This window comes from Tamandua tetradactyla, chromosome 3, assembly GCF_023851605.1.
Source record: "Tamandua tetradactyla isolate mTamTet1 chromosome 3, mTamTet1.pri, whole genome shotgun sequence".
Taxonomy (NCBI): Eukaryota; Metazoa; Chordata; class Mammalia; order Pilosa; family Myrmecophagidae; genus Tamandua; species Tamandua tetradactyla.
The window spans coordinates 48,535,096-48,562,093 of record NC_135329.1 but is presented as its reverse complement, the minus strand read 5'-3'; the positions used below and the strand labels follow the sequence as shown (position 1 = coordinate 48,562,093).

Here is a 26,998-nt window from a genome sequence, read left to right as displayed (position 1 = left end):
GGTTGGAAAATGCAAGATTGAGTTTTTACACAAAGAAAATTATACTTGCATAGAAATAAAAACGTGAATTTATATGTTATGGTCAGACAACTGCAGCTTTCACTATGTGTGATTGCATGAAAATGAGCAACAGGAATATGAGCATCAAATGAGATAATGAATATGAATGCAAGTGTTTTGCACACTATAAAACACCAGATTAGTGCTAGATATGTCTAGTATTACCTATCTCAGAGGAAGCGAGGGCTAAATGAAACAATTTGTAAAATTGTTTTGTAAACCTGAAGAGCATTATACAAATGTCAATTATTACATGATTTTTGATGCTCCTTAAGGATTGGAGGTACAGTAGAAAATGTAAGTAAATATAAATTTCTCTTAAATCCTTTGCCTTACACGTAACTAAAGAGCCAATTGGCTCTTTCCCCAAAATAAAAGTATAGTCTGCCCTAAAAGAATCTTGAAATCTTTATCTTTAAAAAGGTTATTTTTTAAAATTGTTTTAAGTGTGTGTAACTCTTGAAAGACATAACTGATTTTCATTTAAACTTTCTAGAGCCTTTAAAACCTGGACATAGATAGAAATACAAAGTACCCCAAATCCACAGATTCCAGTGGTTAACTTAGCTGGTTTCACCACTCTTGAAGGTTAAAAAAAAAGGATTTATCAGACCCTGTCCCGAGCTTTAAGAAGCTCAAAATATTGTATGGGAATTATGGCAAGTTCACAAATAACCATAATACATGGTTGAATGTATTCATTCATTTGAATGGGGCACTAGGAAATTTGCCCCAAGACTCACTCTTCAGCCCTTCTTTACTACTAACTTCATCACTCCAATCTCACAACTTCAAATGCCATCCATTACACTGATATATCCCCAGTTTACTTTTCCAACCTGACTTCTTCTCTGCGCTCCAGGTTCATATATCTAAGTTGGCATCTTTCCACTCAGACATCTGATAAACATCTCAAACTAGACATGTCCAAAAAGTAATTCTTATCTCCCCCAAAACCTGCTCCCCCTTCTACTTCCCCATCTTTATTCTGACCAAAAGGTTAGCAGTCATCCTTGACCACTCCTTTATTTCATACCCCACATGCAATTAATCAGTAAGTTCTACCATATAAGTCTTTCAGATACATACAGAATCTGACCACCTTGAGCCAAGCCACTATGGTCTCTCACCCAACATTACCTGCAACTTCCCGCAAATAATTCTCCCTACTTGTAGTCTGCACTCCCCACCCTCACTCCATAAACTAGGGCATGAAATTCCCTGCTTCAGAACCTTCCAGTGGCTTCACATCACTCTCAGATTAAAATTCAGACTCCTTACAAGGTTTTTCTTGTCCATCACTCTCTCATGAAAGTAATCTACCACTCTCTACCTCTCCACCGCATACTAGCCCCACTGGCCATCTGGGCTGTCCTTCAAATATTTAAACATGCTGGGTTGATTCACATATCATAGTCTTAAGAATTGTGGTTCCCTCTGATGGGAGTGATCTATCCCTAGATCACTGTATGCTTTCCTTCACATCATTCAAATCTGTCTTAAATGCCACCTCCTTAAAGAACACTTCCCTGACCACCCTTGCCCACCCCAGTCTGCCACTCTCCATTCCCTACCCTACTCCATTTTTCTTTACAGCACTCATTACTACCTGGCATTTTATTGTGAATCCACTCATTATTTTACTATCTACCCATAGAATGTCCGCTCCATACAGAAAGGAACATCATCTGCCAGGTTCTCCATTATAACCAGTGCTTAGGTAAGAACGCAGTAGACTTCCAGTAAGTATTTGCTCAATCAATAAATGAAAAAATACAGTGATTCAATATGTCATGAGACTTGAAAAATCCATTTTATTTGGGAGAATGGATAAGGTTAGGCAACCACCCAACATATTCAGCACATGCACTATATCTTTTATACAAGCCAAGATTAGGCTACTTTCTGAATTAAGCAAAATGAACAGTGCGTGCTGGTGTTGAGCCAAAAATAACATCAATTTAGGCAAGCAAATACCACTAACTGGTAGCAAAGCTGTGATCATGGTAGCAGCCAACTTTGCCTGTCTCAGACCATTTGATACCTTTGGGGTGAGTGCCATTCTCTTTCATAATCAGGATCATCAGGATAGGCAAAATCCAGTATATATTTTACCACTGTCTCTCCCAAGAATGACTGTCACCTAAATTATAGATGTTGATGTTTCTGAAAGCATCCAGGTTGGTTTACAAAGAGGTGTTTATAGAATGCAGAGTAGTACTATTGATGTCAAGCACTGTAAGGAAAACTAAGGATGGGAAGTGCCTGCCTTAGAGGGGTTAAAGAGCTAGTTCAGCAAGTCTGGGCCAAAATAAATGCATGTATATTTGTTGAGTACTTGTATGTTTGTTTATTTCACCTTGTCATTCATAATTAGCTCTTAAAATATCTTAAAACTCTATATCTAGCCGTTTAGGGCATTGTATAATGTTTCAACCCTGTCAATCCAAGCTTATCTCCCCCATTTTCCAAAATATTAGGTCCTACTTTACCCAGGACTCTTTCACAGCATCCTCACTCCCACTGCCCTACTGTTGTCCGTGCAGTTCCCATTTCTCAAAACACCTCCCTTACTTTCCACTAGCCAATTCTTCAGAATTCAGTCAGACACTACCCCCATAAAGCCTCCTCTTTCTTCCATAGAACCCACTGACCTCCCACTTCTGAGAACTCCATAGAACCAAAGGTCCTCATCTATCACCCTGGCACAGGACTTAGCACTGCTTCATGTTATAACCTAACTATTTCCCTGAAGGGATTAGACTCCCAATGATACTGTAAGATCCTGGAGTCATGGAGTATATCCTTAGAGATTTTTTTGTTTGATTGGTTGATTGATTGGTTTTTACTCACCCATAGCTCCTGAAAATAGAGTTAGGTACATAGTAAGCATTCAATAAACACCAACTGAATTGAAAATTGAGACTGTGAATATTTGTATTTCAGAGTCCCAAAGGGTTTTCAAGGAGCACTCATCACCCTTTCTTTCCAGCAGGTAACATGGAAAGAATTCAGGATTATGAAATCTTGGGCAATTTATCCTTTCTCTCTAAGAAATTCCTTTTCTTTCTTAGAATGCATCTTGCTGACTCTTAACTCAAGGCATTTCCCTAACACTCTTAATTTCCCCAACCAGGGCCAGGGCTATGGAAAGGCAAGTGAGGCACTGAGAGGAGCAAAATTTCAGGAGGCCTCACTCTCAGGGTCATGGAAGTGCCTTTCCTGCCTCTACTTGGTCCCAGCCCCATTTCCAGTTTCTACTCATCCCCCAGTGCTAAGACAATACAACTCTTCTTCTGGGAGACATTCCTAGACCCAGTTATATCCCCCATTGTAAGCTCTCCTATCTCAAAATACAAACACACTTTCCTCTGTTCTAATTTCTTATTTGCAGTCTGTCTTCTCTGAAAGATAATAAGCTCAATGCCTGGTAGGCTCACTGTTTATCTCCAATGCTTAGCATTATGCCTATCATATAGTCAGTTCTCAACAAATGTTTGTTTGACACATTTTTACGAATACCAAGAACTGAAAGCATCCCTCACATAGAGACACACGCACAGGTTTTCTCAAAGATTTCTCTGGACTATATATACATTATACCAAAAGTTCAAAGCTATACAATAAATCAACTAATTTTAATACCACTCAGAATAATTGGCTAAGTTTGGAACTGACTTAAGGAAAAGGTATAACAGTAATCTCAGCTGAATCATATTAACATTATCTGAGGAATGATAAATACAAACGATTTTTCAAATGTATGTTGAACATAAGCTGTAGATTCCATTCAAAGGAATATATGAACACTGATAATTTTAAAATCTTTTATGTACATATTATATCCTTTCAAGCTTAGTATTTGTACTCTCTAAGCATTTCTTTTATTTCCAAAGTCTATGCTTTTTCTAAACTCACCATAAAGAATCAATTTAAATTCCAGGGAAAAAATAAGCTTATTGATCTTGTGTCCTATTTTCCTTCTAAATATCGTATTTCCTTGCTTACTCCTTCTATACAAAGATTTTCTCTCTTATTTTCACCACTACCACTCTACATGTGATATTTATTATTAACACTGTTTCTGGCTTCTTCCAAAAAAAAAAAATAGAAATCTATCTACTCCACATATTTGTTTCTATTTCTTTAATAGTAATTCATTAAAATTTATGACTGTGTTCTGTAGTCATTTTTGCATTTATGGTACTGATTTTTATACACTTATCTAACTTTCTCTGGAACATTTACCTCTACCCTAGTTTTTCACCATCTTCACTAGGTTAAATATCCCAACAGTTTATGTCCTACTCATAAGTAGTTACATCAATTTTCATTGTTAGACTCACAGTTTTTAATTATAAATCAATCTTTTATGTTTTAATTTACCTCCAAGAGAGACTTAGTTGACCAAAAAAAGTCTCATACAGGATTAAACGTTTTGTTCTTCACTCCAACATCCACCATCACTCACAGACCATGAAGATGTCATTTCTAACATTCAACATCACATCATATTTCCTTACTTTTCAACTTTAAAAATTTCTGACTTTCCTATGCTTTCTCAGCTCACTTATACAACATTACCTTGGACCTTATCATCACCCCAGAAATGTGATCAATTCTGATGTCTTCACCTCTCACACTGCAACCTCATAGCCTTCTTGCTCTGTCCTTCTGTTTCTCATGGCTCCCTGCCTCTGACCCACTATAGTAACTGGGCCTTAAGGTCTAAGACTATTGGACTGTCTCTGGCTTCCCCTCCTTCCATACTCAGCTCCAACTCTACCTGCTGTACCTTAAAACTTCTCTTGCTTATACACTGAACTCTTTCCACTGCTTGTCCTTCCACCACACTCAATCTATGGGCTAATCCATCTGCCTGCCTTCTCCTCTCTGATCCTGGGCTGCAGTGTCAGAGAACACCACAGGGCTGGAAGTCAGTTACACTGTGTGCTGGTTTGAAAGGATTTATGTGCCCTAGAAAAGCCATGTTTTAACCCTAATCAATCCTGAGGGAGCAACGGTTTCTTCTAATCCCTATTCAGTACTATAGGTTGGAAACTTGATTGCGTTATCTCCAAGGAGATGTGACTCAATCAATTGTGGGTATTAAACTTGATTAGAAGGAGATGTGTCTCCAACCATTCTGTGTGGGTCTTGATTAGTTTACTGGAATTCTTTAAAAGAAGTATTTTGGAGAAAGCTTCAGGACACCACAGAACCACAAAGCAGAAAGTCCACCAGCCAGAGACCTTTGGAGATGAAGAAGGAAAACACCTCCGGGGAGCTTCATGAAGCAAGAGGCCTTGAGAGAAAGCCAGCAGATGCTGACATGTTCACGATGTGCCCTTCCAGCTAAGAAATGCTGAACGTCTTTGGCCTTCTTGAACCAAGGTATCTTTCCTTGGATGCCTTAAATTGGACATTTCTACAGACTTGTTTTAATATGGAAAATTTCACAGCCTTAGAACTGTAAACTTATAGCTTAATAAATTTCACTTTTTAAAAGCCATTCTGTTTCTGGTATATTGCATTCTGGCAGCTAGCAAACTAAAACACACTATAAATCTGCAGCATCCAATCTACCTAAGCCCTCACCCCTGCTTGGCAATCCCATTATTATATGTCCTGCTCACCCCCTCCTATTCCCTTTATATCTTTCCTCAAAAGAAAACCTTTTTTGGCCATTTTACAGATTATCAGGCAGTAATTCACTAATTTTCCTTCCCTCTTACCTCAAAACTATTCCCCACCTGTGCTCAGCCTTACTTCCACCACCCTGCCTCAGAAGAAGGGAGAACCCTCTACTCTACACAGCTTAACCTTCCACCCATCTTCTAGGTCACACCCTCATCCATCTGTTCCAGTTATTCCACTTTCTCCATCTGTAACCTCTCCTTCTACAGCAAGGTTTTACCCTCATGAGAGATGAGCTCAGGTGTTTCCCTACTCAATGATAAAAATGATTTCTCCAACATCTCCCCTTATACAACCATTCTATGTCTCCATAACCTCTTGTCTCCCTCCTTTGTAGCCACACTCCATTCTATACTCTCAGTCTCCATTTTCCCACCCTTCATTCAAGCACCAGCCTATAGCAATCTGGCTTCCATCCAAAATGCCTCTTGGCAAGGTCAACTGCCAATTGTCAGATCTAAAGAGCAATTTTGGTTCTCATATTAATTTGTCTGATGTATATGTTGACATCCTTCCTCCTTGAAGCCATTTTTGCCTGGTTTCCACAGTTCGCCCTCTTCTGGATTGCCTAATTCCTTTGGACTGCGTTTTGCACTCTCTTTTGTGGTCTCCCTTTTCTCCTGTTCCAAACTCTACTCCCACAAAATCTGGGGAGTGGAGAGAGTACTATTACTCTGACACAAGCTGGGGTTCTAGAATCCAGGACTAGTACAGGCAAAAGGGCAAGGTATTCCCTAACTATAGACCAAGGTGCCAAGGAGAATCCAAAACATAGCATTCAAAGGCAAAGATGGGTCAAGAACCAAAAGTCCAAACAAGGCATTGGTTTTAAAAAGCCAGGGAGAGAAATAAAAACCAGCTCCAAGACATGAGCACAAAAAGAAGGCAGCAAATTGAATCCAGCAAATTCTGCCCATGCCAGCAGAAATTCTCTAGGGCACAATTCAGAGGGAAACAGAGTCCTTTTCTAGGGTACCTAAAACCTCACCTTTGGGTACAAATGGGGCCATTTAAAAAAGACTGAACAGAGGATGATTATTGTCTGTTTTAAAAGATTTTATTTTTCCACCTTCTCATGAAAAATCTGATCTGGCTACTAAGCACCCACATTTCCATGCAGCAACAAGTAGCTGATTGAAGGACTGGAGGCATCTGAGTTGCAACTCCTACTTGAAACTGGCTCCCAGGAGGGGCCCATTGGTATGCACAACTTCAGGGGCCACTGAATTAACAAATCTCATATCTAAAAGTCCAGCCTCCAACTCTGTTCACAGCCCCAGGCCTGGGTGTCCCACAAGCATGTCATATTTTTTTACTTCTTCAAAACCAAAACCCAAAATCATCATTACTCTTCATCAACACCCAAACCTGCTCCCTTTCTCATGTTCACTATCTAAGAAAAGAATCACAATCGGTTTAGTTGCTCAAGTCAGGAATCCCATGGGATCCTCTTTCCCCATCTCTCTTCATATCCAAGTCATAACTAAGACTTATTTCAACCTCCTAAGGAATCCCCAAGGCCACCACCCCGTTTCACCCATTCACTATATGCCTAATCAAATTATCATCACTTTTCTCAGGTCCCACCTCTCACTTCTCCACCTCCAATCCATCTTCATGACTACCACAGTGAGTTTTCTTATGCACAAATGTGATCCATTGTTACAAGATCTGGGATCCTTGACAGCTATTCCAGTCCCTACTCAAATGTCTTCCCTCATAATAATACTGATTTGTATTATTATACAAGTATTTCCCCCAATAAGTCATGTTTTTTCAGGTTTTACCAATCATAATAACAACTCTCTTGTTTAATGCTCACTATACACCAAACACAAGGGAAAGCACTTTACATATATTCTCTCATTACAATTCTCAGAAGCAGGTACTATTATTATTTTCAATTTTCCAAATGAGGAAATGGGCCTCAAAAAGTTAAGAATTTATGTGAGGAAGCAAAGGTACAAGTGGTAAAGATGGGATTTTACTCCAAATCTCAACCCAAAGCCCATGCTAGTAGGCATGACACTATACTGCCTCTTTTATACACACTTTTGTGCTCCTGCGGAATACATTTTTCCCACAGAATGCATTTCGCTAATCTCTCAAACCTCAGCTCAAATACTGGCTTCCCCAAGTGGCTTCCCCAACTTCTTCAGTTAGTCTTAGAGGCTTGCATTATACCAATTACAGCATCGTATTAAGCTTTAATTGTTGATTTACTCATTAGGTGTTTTTTGAGAGCAAAACTCTTCTAATGCTGTCTTTCAACACACCTAGCAGCCAGTGGTTGCTCAATAAACATTGTTGAATGAATAAATGAATGAAACTGGTTAAAATTTTGTATGGTATAGAGATTAAGAAAGTATTGTCTGCTTTGAAGAATTAGACATCGTCAAAGAAAAGTAGAAAATCTGAGTGTGTAAGGAACCATTTTAGACCTTGCTGATCCAAACAGGAAATTCTCATATACAAAGACAAAAATCAGTTTCTATGCACTTTCGATTCTCTCACAGGTGAATTTCCTTACTTTCGAACACCTCCTAGAGGGAAGACTTTTTCTCCAATCACGGCCAGCACACTACTCCAATCTGAGAGGGTGAATTTGGGTATAATAATTTTTACAGGTGGGATAAATAATCTTCCATTTGTGAAAACACTGTAAAAATACAAAAAAAAATCCATTAATACCTTAAACTTCAGTGGAAAACATTGGAAATTCAAAAAGAAATTCATACAATTACAGAATGTTAAAAATACAATGCACTCAGTTCACTAATGTTAGATATCACACCATTCTCATTATCAAGCTGCAAAGAACATCTTAAAATCTAGTGACATAACAAAAATGCTTGTTGTGAAAACGTAAAATATTTTTCATAAAATACAAAATGCCCAGATGAACAAGACAAAACTCTACTTTTAAAAAAATGTTTTTAATATGCCCCCATGAATGAAATCTTAAATTTGTGTCCATTTAGAAAAAAATGGGTGAAATTTTGCCTTAAAACTGTATTTTCCCTTCCCATGGAGCCAAGACAGTCTTCCAAAGGAAATAATGCACAATCCTTTGAAAAGATAATAGAAACAATTGATTTCACTCTTGAAGTTTTAAGACAGTTTCACTGTGATCTTAATGGGTTTATTTTATTAATAAATAAATTATTTTTTAATAATAATGAGATAGTGTCACACTAATCAGAACCACTTAACAATCGTTTCAGATTCTCATAACAAATAATAAAATAAGGTAAAATATCACAGTTATTTTAAGTCTGATAACAATGACTGATACCATTTAACAATAAATAAACTCAACTTTACAACTCTGGTTTCTAATTTTTTGCCTTATTTTTTTATAACTTAAAATATACTTCATTATTAATGTCTAGCACTTGAACAAAATTCAGATCTTATGCTTTGACTGAAAAACTGTATTTTGCTTCTCTTTTCTAATCCAGACAGGTACTTTCATAAATTAATAAATTGGGGGTATATACATAGAAAAAAAGTTACTCAAATCAATATTCATGGACTCAAGAATACACAGGGTCCCTGGACCAGAAGGGTATAGGGCCTGGGGAGGCCAGCTCTCTGGGGCATCAGTGGTTCCATCTCCCTGCCCCATGTTGTTGGCAACATGGAGGGGTAAGAATGCTCATGGCCCAGTGCCCCTGTAGGGGGGGATAGAAGGATCAGGGGTGATGGTGGAGTTGTGCAGAGAGGGTGGGGGTTGACAGACTAGTATGACTGCTGAATCATTGGAGTGATGTTTCGTTTCGTTTCCAGTGTCTTGGAGCAACTAGAAATGAAGACCTAAAATTGTGGAATTGTAACCCATGCCAAATTCTGAGGTCTGTTCTACAGCCAATTGTTGTGCTGTGCTTTGCAATTTGTTGCTTTTCTGTATGTATGTTATTTGTCATGAAGGGGAAGGAAAAAGTCAATTGTGATGATAGGAAAATATGTATTCTTTCTGGACTCCTGTGTTCTCAAACAGCTGGAGGGAGGGATCTGAGGGCATGGTGTGGTGACCCACGGCAAACTCTGGGATCTGTCCTGTGACTGCTTGTTGAGGAGTACCCTGGAAATTATTGCTTTTTCCTTTCTTTGCTCTGTGCATATGTTGTATTGTAGAGTAAAAAAAAAATTTTTTTTAAATATTCAGGGTCATGGTCAGAGATGCCTTCATGGCATCAGATGAAAAGTATACTCCAGTCAAAAGCATCATATCAATTTCAACTATAAACTAAGATGCTGTACTTTTTAGCAGCAAAAGAGGTGATATATTCATTAACTTAAGATTTTTAATTTTCCTCTAGTCTTAACAATTCTCTTTTGTTTTTACCCCAAACAGATTTATGAAACATAATCATTTTATAGCCTTTTCTCAAATTTTACATTATTGCTTATATTGTATAAATAACTTCAATAACTGCTATTAACAAACTTGGAAATCTCTAAAAATATATTGGAACAAGAATAATTCATCACTATCATATGGAACTTTGTAAACAATCTTATTTGGGTGAAGAGCATAGTTTTAACAGAGAATTCTTCATTTTGTCCAAAACAGCATAACAAAAACATCTTGAACAATACAAAGTACCTATATAAAAAAAACTCTGATATTTTTTTCTTTGTAAGGTAGCTAGACAGTGTATGTGAGAGAAAGTATTGTTGATGGGGCAAGAGGAAAACTGATCATTGGGCTATGATACAATCAGCCAGGCACTAGCATTCAAAGACCAGGTAAACATCAATTTTAATCAGAAATAGCAGGATTTAAAACATTTTGTTTTACTGTTGTTTGTTTCCTTAATTGCAAATAACTTAGAATTTGAAAAATGTACCTCTCTTTTTTATAATTATAAAATAGTAGACAGATCATTGGCTCGGATCTAGAAAAACCTGAATCCAAATCTACATGTACCACTCAACTACTGAAATACCTTTTTTTATTTTGAATTATTAACATATTTGTGTACAATAAAGAGAATAAGTTTTTTGCTAAGGCTTTGTGGAAAAAGAGGCTTCCAATCAATGCAGAGTCCAACTTTTCCATACTTAAAATACAGCCCCAAAATAAACCACAGAAAGCAATGTTATACACAAGTTCTATCACAATTAATCAATGTTCTACTACTTTTACAATAAACATTTGCTACAATATTTTCAGCTCTTGGTTTTCCTAATTGGTTTATACTGAAAGTCTTTTTAAATGTAGATTACTAATAGTAAAAAAGATATAAATATTTGAACAAGATCAAGTTATATTTTTGCCTAAATTTTTAAAGATACTTACTATACATCCTTATCCTGGGTGTGGAGAATTAGTACTCTCACACACTGTTGATGTAGTTCAAAATTAGCACAATCTCTGCAGGTAATTATATATATATATATATATATATATATATATAATATATATTTTTATATTTATAAAATCAATAAGATATACAGAATCAACAACCATTGATTCAGTCATTACATTCCATGAAATCCATCACACGAAATTGTGGACAAGATTTCCATGTAAAAGTGTTTCTCATAGAATTATTTATATAAACAAAAATATAAAAAACCTAAATGTCCAAGCATGGAGGAATGGTTAAATAAGGTATGACATAGTAAGACAATAACAAATTATGCAGTCATTACAAATTATTTTTGAATTTGTATTTACATGGGGAAATGTTCAAATATAGTTAATATATTTTTAAGAAGCCTAGATACAGAGGGAGTTCTAAAAGCAAATGTTTATGTTTACTTTGAATAACTTAACTAACTTTAAATAATCATAATTTAATAACAATTTTAATGACTTCAAGTTTAATAGTGGTTGTCTCTGATGAGTGGACTAACATGATTTTATCTTTTGCACTTTTCTATAATTCCACTTTTCTTAGTAGTAACCATGTAATTAGGAGGGAACTACCTGTTATAATTTCTTTTTTAATTTTAACAATAAAGAAAGGAAGAAATTGAGGCTAAGCAGTAGTGCCCTTTCTACTGCATACCACCTCTCACTTCGCTCTCTTCACTTCTGAACAACCAGGTAAGACATGTCATAAATGTGCTGTTTCCCTGAGAAATATGTTGATGATATTAGGCTGGAAAAAAACAGAATCGTTTTTATTTCTGTTATCACCACTACCCTCAGAGAGTCATAATCAATCATAGCAGGGTTATAAAATGAAGTAGTGAGTGAGCATGGTTGTGATATGTTAGACCTAGCTGCCTGCAACTTCCACTCACCCTGGGGTAATTCACTCCAAAAAGTTTACCCCCAAGAACAAGTTCATGTTACAAATTGAGTCAAACTGAAAAGTTGTCCACTCTAAAAGTCAGAAGAGACAGACTCTAGGACTGATTCTAAAACTAAATAGCTCTGTGTCTGGACAACTCATTCCCCCACTAGATTGTGAGCTCTTGGAAGAAGTCCCACTTCTGAATCACTCTGTATCCCCAGGGCCTGGTACCTAATCCCGCATTTATTCAGGAGGCAGTGAATAAATGCTAGATGCGTGTGCTGGGATGGATGGATCAGACGGATCCATGAATGAATGAATGTATAGATGTATGACTCTCTTAGTCTCAATTTCCCCATTTCTAAAACTGGAATCTAAATACCTGTCTCCACCTATTTCACAGGGCTACAATGAGGCAAAATGAGATGATGAATATTTTGATTTGAAAAAGGTAAAGCCATTACTTTTTGAAACTAGGGTACCATGACTACTATTATTATCAAATATGCACATTAAAAAGGAGGGGTGAAGTTTCTAAACTGATACTTTGAGACAGTATAAAAGAAATCTGGAAGCAATTTGAGAAGTAGTTCCTACTGATCCTAAACTTCTTTATCTGCAAGATGCGGAGAGCAGACCAGATGCTCCCTTAGCCACTTCTTCAGGTTCAAGAGACCACAGCTCCAGCTGGTATCAGGAACAACATGTCAAAGAGGAGGCCTGAAGGTTGGGACTTCTCTTCTCCCTTCCTCCCTTGGGTCTCAGGCTCCAGAAGAGAAACAACTAGTTCCTAAATAAAACTACCCCTGGGGTGCAGACAATTCTTTGTCAGCTCACTTTTAAATAAACAACAAAATAAGATAATTTCTCCCATGATACATTTAGTTTATCATTTCACTTTCTAGACTAATCTAAATTGAATGAGTGAGGGAGTGACTATGTGAAACCTTCCTATAAATGGGATAAGTAATAACTGATTTCTAAGAAACTTGGGCAAAGCGCAGCAGCTGCCTAATTTTACATGGCTTAATGACAGAACCAGGACCTGAATCTGGGCCTCAGTTGCCAAATTGGTGACTTCAAACGCACACGATGACAATCAGCTAAATTCTGTGGTGACTCAGACAGTCAGTGAGCATCAGGTTTTCTAGCCAACTTCCAGCTCCCGCAGAACAGAAGCTCAACAAGTCTTTGCTTCAGCTTTTCCATTTCCCAAGAAAAGTCAAAACGCCCTTCCTCCCTTGAACATCTAAGACTTTGAAAGCTAACAACTATTTTTTTTGTTTTTATAGTTACAGGTCCCAAGCAAACATGATCAGGACTTTATGTACAAAAAAAATGCCATGTTTGGATGGATATTTGGGTCCATCTAGTGGAATTTCATAGCACACCAATGAAAAGGATGGCGCATATACTATAAGAGCAAACGGTTTACTTCTATTACAATAAAAGAGAATCACTGATGTCTTGGGTCACGCCCATAAAATACAGTTTCAGGGATACGTATCTTTGCTAGGAAGGACCCAAAATGTTACAATAGTGTCCTCCTGAGGTTTCTACACATTCTACAGAAAATGATGTCCTTCATGAACTTTAGAAGCGCTGTGTCTTTCATTTTCAAAAATAGCTTTCACATTTATAGAGGTACTATGGGAAGATATTCCTGTATTATAGTGGGTCCCTTTCAAAAACCTAACTGTATTTAAAGAAAATGATAATTGAGGTTTTAAGTATAAGTGAAAGGAACAAATTTCAGCAAACAGGTAATTTTCCAGAGTCCCAGACTTTGTACCCTTCTCCTTCATAATCCGATCTTTCAGGCCAAACAGTTTTTCCACCTCTTGAACCCTCCACTGCCCAATTTTCTTGACAGGACTGACAGTGAAGGGCAACTTATCTGGAACGTAGTAGAAGTGACTCCTCTGTGATAAACAGCTTGGCCTGGACATCTGACACTAACATCTCACATGGGAACTCACTAAAACTCATTTCCTTTTGAAGCAAAACATGGTAAAAGGGAGGGTGCCAGCTTCAACTTTACCATTAGATACAGTTTATTTAATCACTAAAATATGAAAGCATCTCAAGCAAAGAAGGAATTGGGGAAAATAATTACCACGTAGTGAATTACTACCATAGTCAGTACTGTGAAGGGCTCATCAGATATATTAATCAAAATTTATGCTCACAAATTTGCAAGGCTGATATTATCAGTTCTACTTTACAAATTAAACAAATTCAAAAAGATAAAGTGTGCTGAAAGTCACAAAGCTGATAAGATGAAAAGCCAGGATTTGAATCAACAATACTTTGATTCAAATACATGCTCTTCTATAGTCCCATACAATATAAGGCAGATTGTCCTACAAAGTGGTCTCAAACGATATAAATGCCTTTTTGCTGAAAAAAACATACATACCTAGTGCTAAAATGTCTTCCTAGGACAGTGATGCACCGAGATTCCAACATATTCATGGTGGAGGAACTCATGGTGGGAAAAAAAAATGACTTTTAAATTTCCTTTCAATCCAGCAGCTATAACAGCTATGTTAAAAAAAAAAAAAAAAAAAAAGAGCCTGACTACATTTTGCGTATGATACACTTAACTTTCCAACTGATGTAAATAGTTCTGTAAACAATGTCATGATGATTAGACTGCTTTTCCAAAATCAAGATTCAAGAGAAGAAGGAAATATAACAATTGAAAGAATTACTCTTAAAGAAGGTAGTCTATGGAAGATTACATCTTCAGAAAGATAAAGGAGAGAGTTTCGTCAGATTAAAGAGCATAAGTTTTAATCTATGACAAGTTTTTTATTTTTTTTCACCCATAATATATACTCACTTTATGTATCGGGATGTGTGCTGAAATGTGTGCCACCTGGAAGGCACATTCATTTCACAATGTATCACTGGTTTGATCTGCAAAAAGAAAATTAAGCCTCAGAATTCAGTTCAAATTCATGAACACTTGTTACATATAACAGTATGTACAGCACCACCCCAAAACCTAAGTAAAGGAGGGCCCCTTTGTCAAGGGAAAACACAGGGAAAGATCCAGGAGGAATTCAGAGAGAAATGGATTCTGTGCTGGGTCTTGAAAGGTGAGTAGGATTCCAACAAGTGCAATGAGAAGTGATATGGGGAGGAAGAACTGTGTATTCCAAGATGAAGAAAAGGTTCATGTGGGAAAGTGGATATACATATATATCAATGACTTATTATGCTTCAGGTACTTTAACAAAATTATGGGGCCTCAAAAATGGATGGGGTGGCCTATAATTGCAGACTATAAGATTTGTCTACAGATTTGTTTTTCACAAGCAATAAACCTTCAGTTCTTTGTTTATGGTTCCTCCCAATGAAAAGTCCACAGAAATTATTTATGTGGGTATTTGGAGATGATATATTTGATGGTTTTTGGGGAAACCTTTTATACTCCATACTCAGATGTGCTTCATTGTCAAGTGCATATTTAAATTATATTCCTGAATTGTAAAGTTGATCTGCTGCTTTTTTAAATACAATTTGACTGAAAATGTTTATATATATATTTGAGCCAGCGGTCCTGCCAAACAGGTAAGAACATCTTCACTGGGTTTTCTGACCCCCTTCTATTTTTTTCTATGACTCCTGATCTGAGAAGTTAGGCCAACTGCTGTGGCCTCGTTAAAACTTCTTACTCAAGTCCATTGGGGTCAAGAAACTGAAGTGGGAAAATAATTTCTGACACCTGTCACAGGTGAGAAAAAGTCTATCATTCTCATGACCCTATTGTTAAAGAGTAGAGCAAATGGATGGGAATTTTTCTTTAGGCGCTAATGTTAATCACACCTGTACTAAGTGCTGTGGTCCTAGCCCCAGCACGATCCCAAACTCGCTCAAGGATTCCCCTCCAGTACTTCAATCTACATGAGCCATAACCTAACTCATTACCTTCCTCTGAAAAACTGTTCCTTTTTCCTTGTTCATTCTCTATCTACCCAGTCCGCCAGGCTGAAAACCTTAGAGCTATTTCACATCCTCCCTCAGCCTCATCCCTCACATCCAATTAGTCATAACAAATTCTGTTGGCCACTGCCCATCTTACATTCTCAGTTACATTCCCGCTGTTCTAGTTCAAAATCTCCTTAACCTCTCACCTTGATGGGTATAATATTTTCCTAAAAGAATATTAGGAGACTCCCTTCCAGAGTCTCTTCTCTGTAATCCTTCCCATTTCCCACAGTTGGATTGCTAACAACACAGTTCTAATCACAGACCCCCATGCTTAAAACTATGTGATGGTCCCCTACCATCTACAGAACCAAGTCTAATCCCCTAACCTGGCACTGATCACTTTTGACATTCTGTCTCTCCCTCTCCAATTTACCTTAACAGCCTTCTTTTGCTCCCTGTCACTCAAAAAACACTCAATATTATGTTCCAATCCACTTCTATGCTCCACTGGACAGTCCACATTCAGGCCCTGGGCCTTTGCTACCTGTGCCCTTGTTCTGTCTCTGTCCAGCTCAGGCCCTTCCCCTGACGAACCTCTCACCTTCATGTGCCCTTGTTCAGTCTCTTTCCAGCTCAGGGCCCCTCCCCCCGACCCACCATGCTCACCACCGCCCTTCAAAGCCTAGCCTGGAAAACCATCTTGAAACCTCACAGTCAGAATTAACCATTCTTTTTCAAAATGCCCACTAATTATAATTCATTTTCAGTACTCAACACTTCATACACTGCTTGACACTTTCATGTATCCTTCTCCCACTATGTTGCAAGCTCCTGGTAGACATGTGCTACAGGTCCTTCATTACTTCACACAAAGGCCACCAGTGGGTGGGTCAGGCCTGTTCTGGACCTAAGCCTACAGAGATTTCCCCACACTGAAAGCTGTTAATCTTCCACTACCCCTCTCAAGCCTTGATACGTCCAGAGAAACCCTAAGGCTTAGCCTCAAGAAGTCCCTGTTGTTGGCTTGTAATTCAGTTCTAACAAATTGATTTCTCTCTCACTTTTCCTACTCTACCTTGAGATTGGTCTCCTGAACCTCATCTCGCTGCCTAGGGCCCTGCTGCCTACTCCCTCTCCAGCTCCAAAGCCTCCCCAGTTTATAGAGACTCTCACTTCTTTGAATTAGACATTAAGGGTTGCCTGGAATTATGCTTAACTTCCTTAAGTTAAGCATTAAGAGCTTGTCTGATCTGTTGCCATGCAAGATCCAACAGTGAGGGTCCAGGAGGGGACCAGATTTCCTCCCATTTCCCTCGGCTGGACTTCTACCCAGGCCCACTCTGCTGCCATGGCTCTTTCGACTCCCTGCTAGACTTTTACAGCTCATCCACAAGACATGCTATGTAACTTACTAATGGTTATGGAAATCTACTGAATGACTTCAAGTTGAGTAAAACATCACCTACAAAAGTTGCTCTGCCAAGAATAAATAACAGTCTATGTACTGAAGATTCTTAATGAGAAATAAGAATAGGTTGCACATCGCATTAGCAGAGGTACTGAATTATTGATATCTCATGCCTTCCTGAGAATTTTTTTTAAAAAAGAGAGGAAAAATGTGTTATTTTGGATCTTCTGAAGGCTAAAAAGGAGGCCATATCTCAGAAATAGGTCTCAGGGTAGAGAAAGGTAAGAAGAAGAACAGAGAGAAGTCTATTTCTCCATTTTCCTGTAAGCTTCAAATGCCATTAGTCGAAATGGAGAACTGACTGAAGGCTATGGATAAAAGACGGTAAACTTTGGAGCCAGTTTGGTAAATGGGAAAAATCACAGTCCCTGGACTTAAGCAGACCCAGGTTGAAATTCTAGCTCTATCTCTTACTACTGCATGACTTTTTCACTTTAATATCTCTGAGCCACAATTTATAATTTTTTAAAATAAGGATAATAGCATCTTGTGAGGTCTTTCATAAGAATTAACTGAGATAACATTTTATAAAAGGCATAATTCAATGCCTATGACATAGTAAAAATATTCTGTATTGAATTTATTTATTATAAATATCAGAGTCCCCTAACACACTGACACATTCACATACACACACACACACACACACACACACACACACGAAAGATAGACCATTTAGGCATCTCAATCTTATTACAGTCAAAATAATTTCTGATTTTATCCATAGTCAATTGATCTTCCCCAGACTTTCCCATCTCAGAAAATGGCACCACCTTAGACCCATTTGTTCAACTACAAATCCAGAAGATATCCTTGGGTCTTCTTTACCCTTACACCCACAAATAAACCATCAGTACATCTATCAGTTCTACCTCAAAGCCATATCTTGAATCCATTCGTTGCTACCATATTGGTTTAAGTCTCTATCATATTTCCCCTAACTAGTCTCTTACTTCTCTTCTTGCTCTTCCCCATCACCAACAAACTTTCTTCACACAGCAAGCACAGTAATCATTTCAAATATAAATCAGATCAACTTACTTTCAGACTTAAAACCCTCCAATGCTGGAAAGGTCCACACTTATGCCAAAAATCCACACTCCTTATACTGACCCACCAGGCCCCACGTGAGCTGGCATTTGCTTACCTCTCTGACCACATTTCTCTCCAACCTTCCGCCTTCTCCCTGCACTCTGTCGTATTAGCCTTCTTTCCATTCATTAAGCATCTAAGCTTGTTCCCAAACCAAGACGGTGTTCCCGAAATGTTCTCCCAGATCTTTACATAGCTTGTTCCCTTGCACTAAGAAATAAACTTAGATATCACCTTCTCAGAGAGGACTTTTTTGACTAACCACAACCCTTTAATTTATTTTCAACATTGCATGTAATATTGCCTGATAATTTCTTTAGTTTATTTATGTTCTTATTATGTATTTCTCCTTGTAAAATGTAAGCCTCCTGAAAGCAGAGACTTTAATTGTCATTTTTAATAAAGTATACCCAGTATCTGAACAATGATTGGCCAATAGGTATTAAATAACTAGTTAATGACTATGATTGACAGATGAATGAATACATGGATGAATAAATAGGTAAATAATGCAACAAGTGAAAACAGCTCTGCTATATCAGGTGGAAAAGGAGTACATTGAAGGTTATGGTGATACAGTCCTACACTCATTTTTACCCTATTGTCATATTATACATAAAATTATATATACCTGAATACTTAAAATAGTGATAAAATCAATACCATGAAAATCAACAACTAGCATGAATTTGCTGGTTTAGTTTTAAAGCAAAACAACAGAAATTATCCCCTCCAAAATTCTATTAAGGTACAGCCACCCTAAGAAGCACTGTTCTACTTGATTGCATAAAATTATGGAAGCGATTAGCTAATTGCTCTTTTGATATGTTAGTGGTTCATTAACCCTGATATCACCTGCCTAATTAAATAACTCCAGCAATTAAATACATGATTCTGGATTTTCCCCCTGTATTCTAAATAATGATCTACTAGGAAGTATCAAGCAAATGTAATATTTCTGTACTGTCTGATAAGGATGTCAGTTTTCTTCACACTTGTCAAGGCCAAAAATTCTTGTCCAACTCATTTGCCCTGAGAGGCTAAAGGACTCAGTGGGCTTTAAATCTCTTTAACCAATAATCTGAGGTAATTAAACCAATTCAAAATCAATTATGCAAGACACTCAAGATTTCATAGATTTATTTATCCCAATAGCAGCTGCCGTTTATTGAATGTCTATGTTATCAAACACTGCACTAGACTCTTTATATACATTCATACCTAATCCTCAAAATAACCAGGTAAAGTAGCCAGATAAAGAATCAGAGAAGTTAAACAGAAGTTATACCAACTTCTATTTAATAGAAATTAAATAAAAGCCCAAGAACACAAAGCTAGTCAGCATCCTGGCAGGTGGTTAGCCATCAGAAATATTTTATTGTAGCTGTCAGTAAGAGAAAGTTTTGCACAGGTATAGCACAGTACTTAGGAACCTGTATTTGAACTATCATGATTCCAGTACTGCCTCTGCCACTTCCTGTATTTATACATTTCAGTTGCCTAACCTTTCTAAGCCTCTGTTTCTTCATGAATGCAATGAAAATAATAGTAGGACATACCTCATGTCCTGCATTCAACGTAAGTAGCACAAAATGAGATAATGCAAATAAAGTAAAGCACTTAGTAAAATTCCTGAAATGAATTAAGAGCTCAGTTGATAATAGCTATTGTTGCTGTGGTTTTTAAGCTACAAAGTCTTCACTCTTTCCACCTTATCACTCTGCTCTGGCTGCCCTCAAGGAACATCCTCACATGCAAACATCTGAGGCCTTCAAGGCCTATCTCTGTTTTGTTTTGTGTTGTTTTTTGCTGCATTATGGGTTCTCAAGGAAAGAAGCCAGTGTGGCCAAAACATGTTTCAGAGGAAAGGGGGCTTCTTCAGACTTCTTGGTCATGATGACAGTGAGTTTTTATCTCCCATCTTTTAGAAAAATTTGTAAATCTTTTGCATGAAAAAAAATAACCATGACTTGGGTCTTATAATTGACTAAACTGATTTCATTTAGTTTGGAAAGTTCTATCAAGATTATAAAAGTTATAATTTTGTCCCTTTGGAAACTTGGGAAGGAAGCAGAGGGCACACTCTTACTCCAGCCCTGTTCCTCCCCAAATGAGATGCCCCTGCAGGAAAGGCCCATGTTAGGGTCATCTTTGTGTTCCTCTAAGATGGTGCCTGAATTGAATTGTAATGGGTAAGTAGCAGCTAGCAGAGATCAGAGGAGCTGAGGAGCTTTGTATCATCCATCCCACACCAAGCTTCCCATGCTCCTGATGAGAAGACTGAGACTTGACGAGTAGTGACCTGCCTAAAGTCAGTAAGATGGTGCTCAAGCTGGCTAAAACCAAGAGTTCATGGTTCCCAGACAAGGGTGATCCTCACTTTACCACTCTTCTGGAATAGCAGTGTAATTGAAATTTTCTGAATCCTTTATTTCTTTTTATAGAAATATGCTTTATCTTCTCCATAGTATTTTGAATGACCTGTGGTTCTTTGTACTTCAATTGATCTATCTCTCTCTCCTCATCATCATCATCACCATCCCCAGCAACCTTGAACACTTTTCTCAAATAATGGGAAACACACATATATGCAAAGCAATTAACAACACAGATTCTTAGAGACAGTGCAATATTCAAAGGACACCCTTCAATTATACCTTTGGTAAAAATAAAATAGCAGCAAATGAGACTAATCACTCCTATTAGTTTGGTGCTAATCACCTATATTATCTGCACAGTCATTAATGATAGCCAGTATGAAAAAAAAAGAACTGAAAAGGAAAAAAGGACATTAAGATTATGGGGGTACTGAACTGAGGAAAAACAAGAATAGAAGAGGTAAGGGGAGTGCAATCTTGATCAGCGTAAGTTTTGTCAAAGTTAATTGATCCTTTCTACTTGTGTGGTTTGGTTGCATAGTTAAGAGAGAACAGTGAAAATAATAAAACAAAAACAAATAAAAGAGAGAACAGTGAAGCTGTTGATAGATGGAGGGAAGAGAGTTACTGATAAAGGCTTCTGGGACTAGCCAAGAAAAAGAAAGCCAGGATTACAAGAAGAAGTTAGGTGAAGCAAAAAAAAAGGGAAGCAAAACAGGGCCAACAAGGCATGGCGGGATCTGACATGGATCAAAAGTTCAAGCCTTTAACCTTTCACCCCTCTTTTCTTTGAGAGAGTCCCCACAGGTCCTCTCACATGCATTCTTCTTTTGTTTTATTTTTGCTTTGTTTTTGTTTTGTATGCTGTATGGTGGGGTTGCATTTCATTATTTTTCCATGTGAGTATCCCATTATTGCAGCACCATTTGTTGAATTTTTGTTTGTTTCTTTGTTTTGCTTGTTTGTTTGCTTTTTGGGAACTGCATGGGCTGGAAATTGAACCCAGGTCTCCCTCATGGCAGGTGAGAATACTACCTACTACTGAACTTCCCTTGCACCCCCTTCACATGCATTCTTAAACTGTCTACTTGCTCACTCCATGCTGTGCTGTGCCCTTGAATTCTTTCTCACAGCACAGCCAAGAACTTAGACCCAAATCCAACACTTTTTGGCACTCCAACCATTTGGACTGGTGAGTCATGGCTATTGACTGGGAGGTTTAGCCATGTGCTTTTGTTTTTTTCTTCTCACTTGGCTCATTGCTATCCTCTCCTATATCCCTGTGCAATTCTGTGTCTCTAGAAGTCTAGGGGCTGTGATCTGGCTTTCCCAGGACATAAACTCAGTCTACTCTGAGTCCTCTGGCTTCCTCCTTGGAGGTGGCAGAGCCTGTCTCCACACCATGCAGATCCAAGGAGGCTCAGAGTGGCAGGTGATACTGCCCTTGAGACCTGACTGGGGGCTTCTGCCTAAGTCACCCAGAGTCCAGTGGAGGCCAAATCAAGTTTCTGTCTCTGTCTCCCTCTCCCTCTCCTTAACTCTCTGAGACTTCCCCACACCTTTCCTCCGCTGTGAGGACAAGACCCTTTCTCCTACTAATTTTGTTCCTCTTGAGGTCCTTCCTCTTCCCTGCCTACATGAAAGGGATCTTTCTTTCTCCTGTCTGGCTTTCAATGCCTTCTGAGACATTCCATCTTCTGTAACACAGATGAGCTATGGATTCTTTTACCAAACAAGGTGTTGCCTTTGACATTCTAAAAAGTCACCTCTGGTCTATGCTCATGGGAATTGGGTATTTTCCAATGGGAGTGTCTCCTCTCCAGGTTTTGATCATTTAGTCTCTATTGAGACCCATTGCTGCCAAATATAAAGCTTCGCTTCTTTAGTATCCTTGATTTTTTAGCTCTCAAGAAACAGAAAACTAGAAGACAGAGGTATTCCCGGAAGCATAGGCCCCAGGCATCTTTCAGGAAAGTATAGGGTTTGAGTCCCCAACTCCTCTAGAGCTTTGTCCTGGAATTCTTCTGGGCAAGGGTGGGGTTAAAGTCCCTGACATGTGTTTGGGGGAAAAAAAACAGAAGCTTAAGCCCAGATATCTCAAGAAAAAATATGCCCAGGGTCTGAGTCCCTGACTCCTCGAGAGCATTGTACAGGAATTCTTATGGGCAAGGACAGGGTTAAAGTCCCTGACCTGTGTCTGTAAGCTCCTCTATTTCTTTTCCAGAGAAAACAGTCAATATAAGCCAAAATATGGGGAAGTATTGGCCTTCAAAGGGATTATAAATTACAATACCCATCCTTCATTCTGTAAAAGACAGGGTATTTTTGTTTCTTTTGGTATGCTGAGAAGCCTTGATTTAGTAGGGGTTTCAGGAAATAAAGAGGTCAACACTAGCTGGGTCTACTAGTCTTAAGGTGACCCCCCCAGGCGATGAAGAAGATCCCTCCCTAGAAGGGTGGTGGGGCATTCACGGACAATTAGAAGCTGATGGGACACCAGAATGTTCTCAAGCCTACAAAGGAGAGGGATGTTCTCAAGCCTACTTAGTCATAAATTCCCTATGCCCACATGTTCATGGCTTTCTATCAAGACACAGACCTGAGAGGAACTTGTCACTTGTGTCATGCCCATGTCTCAATTTCCATTAGAGGAAAAAAATCTTCTCAATGATTCCCTTTTAAAATTTACTAAAAAGCATGGAGAAAATATACCACCAAGCCAATTAATTATAATAAGCTAAGGGAGGAAAACCTGGCTCTGTTCCAGGGGTGGCTGGTGGAGACTCTTAAAAGTATACCAATGTCACCCCAGATTTCCTGGAAGGTCAGATTTTACTGGGCACTCATGCCATCAGCCAGTCTGCCCCTGATATTTGAAGAAAGCTGCAAAAGCTCTCCATAAACCCACATAGCCCCACTATTTACCTATTAGAAATTGCCTTTTCTGTCCTTAACAATTGAGACAAGTCCAAGGAGGAGAAGGCAAAGAGAGGCAAGCAGAAAAGCAGAGAACAGTCTCAATTTATTGTAGTTGCTATTAAAAGTGCCCTGTCCCCTTGAGGTCGCCCAGATCATGGCTTCAAACCTCAAGGGACTTGCTTCAACTGTGGCTCAGAGGGCCACTGGCAGAGAGAGTGCCAGAAGCCTTGAAAGAACCCTCGACCTTGAGACACCCACTTGATGCCTTGCCCCAGGTATCACCAACATGAGCATTGTGCCCAGGGACTGAATCGTCTCCTAAAAAGGGGACAAGACAACCCCTTGAGCCCTGCTCATGGCAAGTGAAGAAGACTAAGGTGCCCAAGGCCACATACGGCTCTGCCAACTTCACATCTGACCATCAACCTAAAGGAGCTCCGGGTGACACTCAACATGGCAGGTAAGATTATTAATTTATTAATTAACACTGGAGTCACTTTGCCCTGAACTGCAACTGTGGACTTACCTCCAATCAGACTTGCCTTGTTATGGGAGTTGTTGGTAAAGCCAACCTAGGGCCTTCACTACTCCCTCTCCTTTGTAGGCTTGAGAACATTCTGGTGTCCCATCAACTTCTAATTGTCCGTGAATGCCCCACCATCCTTCTAGGGAGGGATCTTCTTCATCGCCTGGGGGGGTCACCTTAAGACTAGTAGACCCAGCTAGTGTTGACCTCTTTATTTCCTGAAACCCCTACTAAATCAAAGCTTCTCAGCATCCCAAAAGAAACCTTTGAGCAAAAAGGCCTGTCCATGTGGGATGAAGGCATTCCAGGGAAAGCCCATCGAGTAGTCCCTGTCTGCTTTCAGGTTCCTAGTCCTAGGTCTTGAAACATTTTTTCGTTTCCCTCTTCAACCTGACTTTCAATACGTATTTGTTTGTTAATAACATGGACTTAAGGATAGAATTCCCTCCCAGCTCACTTAAACAGTGCTGCTGCAAGGGTTCTGAAATGGTCCTGTTTAGGTTTATTAAAACTACTGGAATGCAATATACCAGAAATGAAATTTATTAAGTTGCAAGGCCATAACAATGTTCAAACTAAGGCATCCAGGTAAAGATACCTTGACTCAAGAAAGGTTGTTGGGTCCAGAATACTTTTGTCAGCTTGGAAGGCCCATGGCTGGCATCTGCTGGGGTCTTTGGCTTCTGGTTTCAAACAGTTTCCCCAAGGGCATTTACTTTCTGGATCTCCAAAAGTCTGGGTCTCGCACTGGCTCTGTCAGCTCTGAAGCTTTTTCCAAAATGGTTCCCTCTTAAAAGACTCTGGCGAGCAACCACCTTGAATGGAGACATATCTCCATGAAAAGCACCTAAGTAAAAGGTCCTACCCACAACTGAGTGGGTCACATCTCCACAGAAACAATTTAATCAAAAAGGTCCCACCCAACAATATTGAATCAGGATTAAAGAACATGGCTTTTCTGGAGAACACAACAGTTTAAAACCAGCACAAGTTCCCATATCTTTAAGAATACCAAACTTCCATTTGTCTCAGAGCACAGTCTTGCAATATGTTAATTTTGTGAACTAACATATTCCCGTATGAATGTGAATTTTGTTTGTTGTCATCACTGCTAACTACCAGCCCTGAATGGATATGGCTGACTACGATTTGTTAAGCTTGTCTAAGGGAGTACAATTCTGTCCTAAAATTAAATGGCTAGTTTTAATATGCAAGACAAAACCTTAATGAATATGTTTTCTCTATGCAAAAATAAGGTAGAGTGTTGGTTTGCTTAATGAAAGGTTATAAAAAGTTTTTCTTAACAATCAGAGTACTCTGTCTAGAAGACAAAGATTTTATAACATATTAGAATAATATTCTTGTTGATGTTTGTGTTGACTTTCTCATCCTTTATTTCAAAAGACACATTTACTCACTGTTAAAGGGAAACTGTTACAAAGGATATATTCTTTCACATTGTAGGATGACCTTGCTTGATTGGGTTGGAAACAACTTAATCAAAATGTTCCACCCAAACAATGGGCCTGTCCTGATAAAATTGAATTAGGATTAAAAGAACAGGTTTTTCTGGGGCACACACAGTTTCAAACCAGCACATTCCACCTTCTGGACCCCAAAAAGACATGTTCTTTTCATATACAAAATACATTCATCCCATCACAACATAACAAAATCCTTAAGCCATTTCAGTAACAATACAAATACAATACGAAGTCAAAAACAGTACAAAATCTCATCCAAGTCAGTTACAGGTATGGTCTGCTCTAAGGAAAAATTCTCTTCTGGCTGTAGACCTGTGAAATGCAGAACAAGTTATCTGCTTCCAATATACAAAGGAGGGACAGTCGTAGGATACATGTTCCCATTTACATTGGGTGATATTGGAAGGAAAATAGGGGTCAAAGATCCCAAACAGTTCCTAAAACCTGCAAGTTAAACTCCATCAGATTCTAAGGCCTGAAGATCATTTATAGAATAGTGTTTTATCCTTGGGGCTTGAGAGAATGGCAGTCCCACCCTTTACAAGGGTTTATGCAGCAAACCTATTCTCTCCTAACACTGGGATAAGAGTTGAAACATTGGGGAGACCACCTTGCTGGTGGCACCACCATCTATAAGCATCTGGGTAATACCCAGACTCTGCAAGCTCTGGGACACATATTCAACCCTTTCAGAACAGTGGGATGGCAGTCAGGCTTTCCCCAATCCCCAGGGAATGTGATCCACCCTATCTGAGGCCTGAGGCAGCGAACTTCTTCCAAAACATCAAGGAGGAAGGCCCACCCTCTGCTTCTGGGGAAAATTCACTCTTTCCACATGCTGGATGAATCTGCTCTTCTAGCCCAAGATTTCTTGGTTCCAGACCTTAGCATCCATAGTTCTGCCTTTGAAGTAATTTTTCCTTCAATCTGTCCTTTTTCTGTCCATTTTAGTCCAGACTGGCAGTGGTTCCATTTATACAGATCTCACAAAAAATTTGCTTAGTTGGCATGCAGCATACAGGGATCGGTGCCATCAGACAATAGGACTTTCCACAAATTCTTTCCAGATAACTCCATCTCCAATCCTGGCTTTTTCTGAGATGGCTAACTGGGCCCGTGTTTGGTTAAATCCTCCATGGGGCAATATTCTCTCGGGTCTTATTTTCCAAAGAGCTCAGAATTTT

General features: G+C 38.7%; 1 protein-coding gene across 1 annotated transcript in view; it reads right to left on the bottom strand.

Annotated features, from left to right (window-relative positions):
* The window catches only part of DCDC2C (doublecortin domain containing 2C), a 192,784-nt gene that overhangs the window by 129,322 nt on the left and 36,464 nt on the right, over positions 1-26,998 (bottom strand). The window contains exons 3-5 of the mRNA XM_077153093.1: positions 14,854-14,930; positions 14,428-14,493; positions 8,288-8,416 (exon numbers count right to left, since the gene is read on the bottom strand). Of these exons, the coding sequence (XP_077009208.1) occupies positions 8,288-8,416; positions 14,428-14,493; positions 14,854-14,930 (272 nt within the window). The remainder of the gene's footprint in view (positions 1-8,287; positions 8,417-14,427; positions 14,494-14,853; positions 14,931-26,998) is intronic.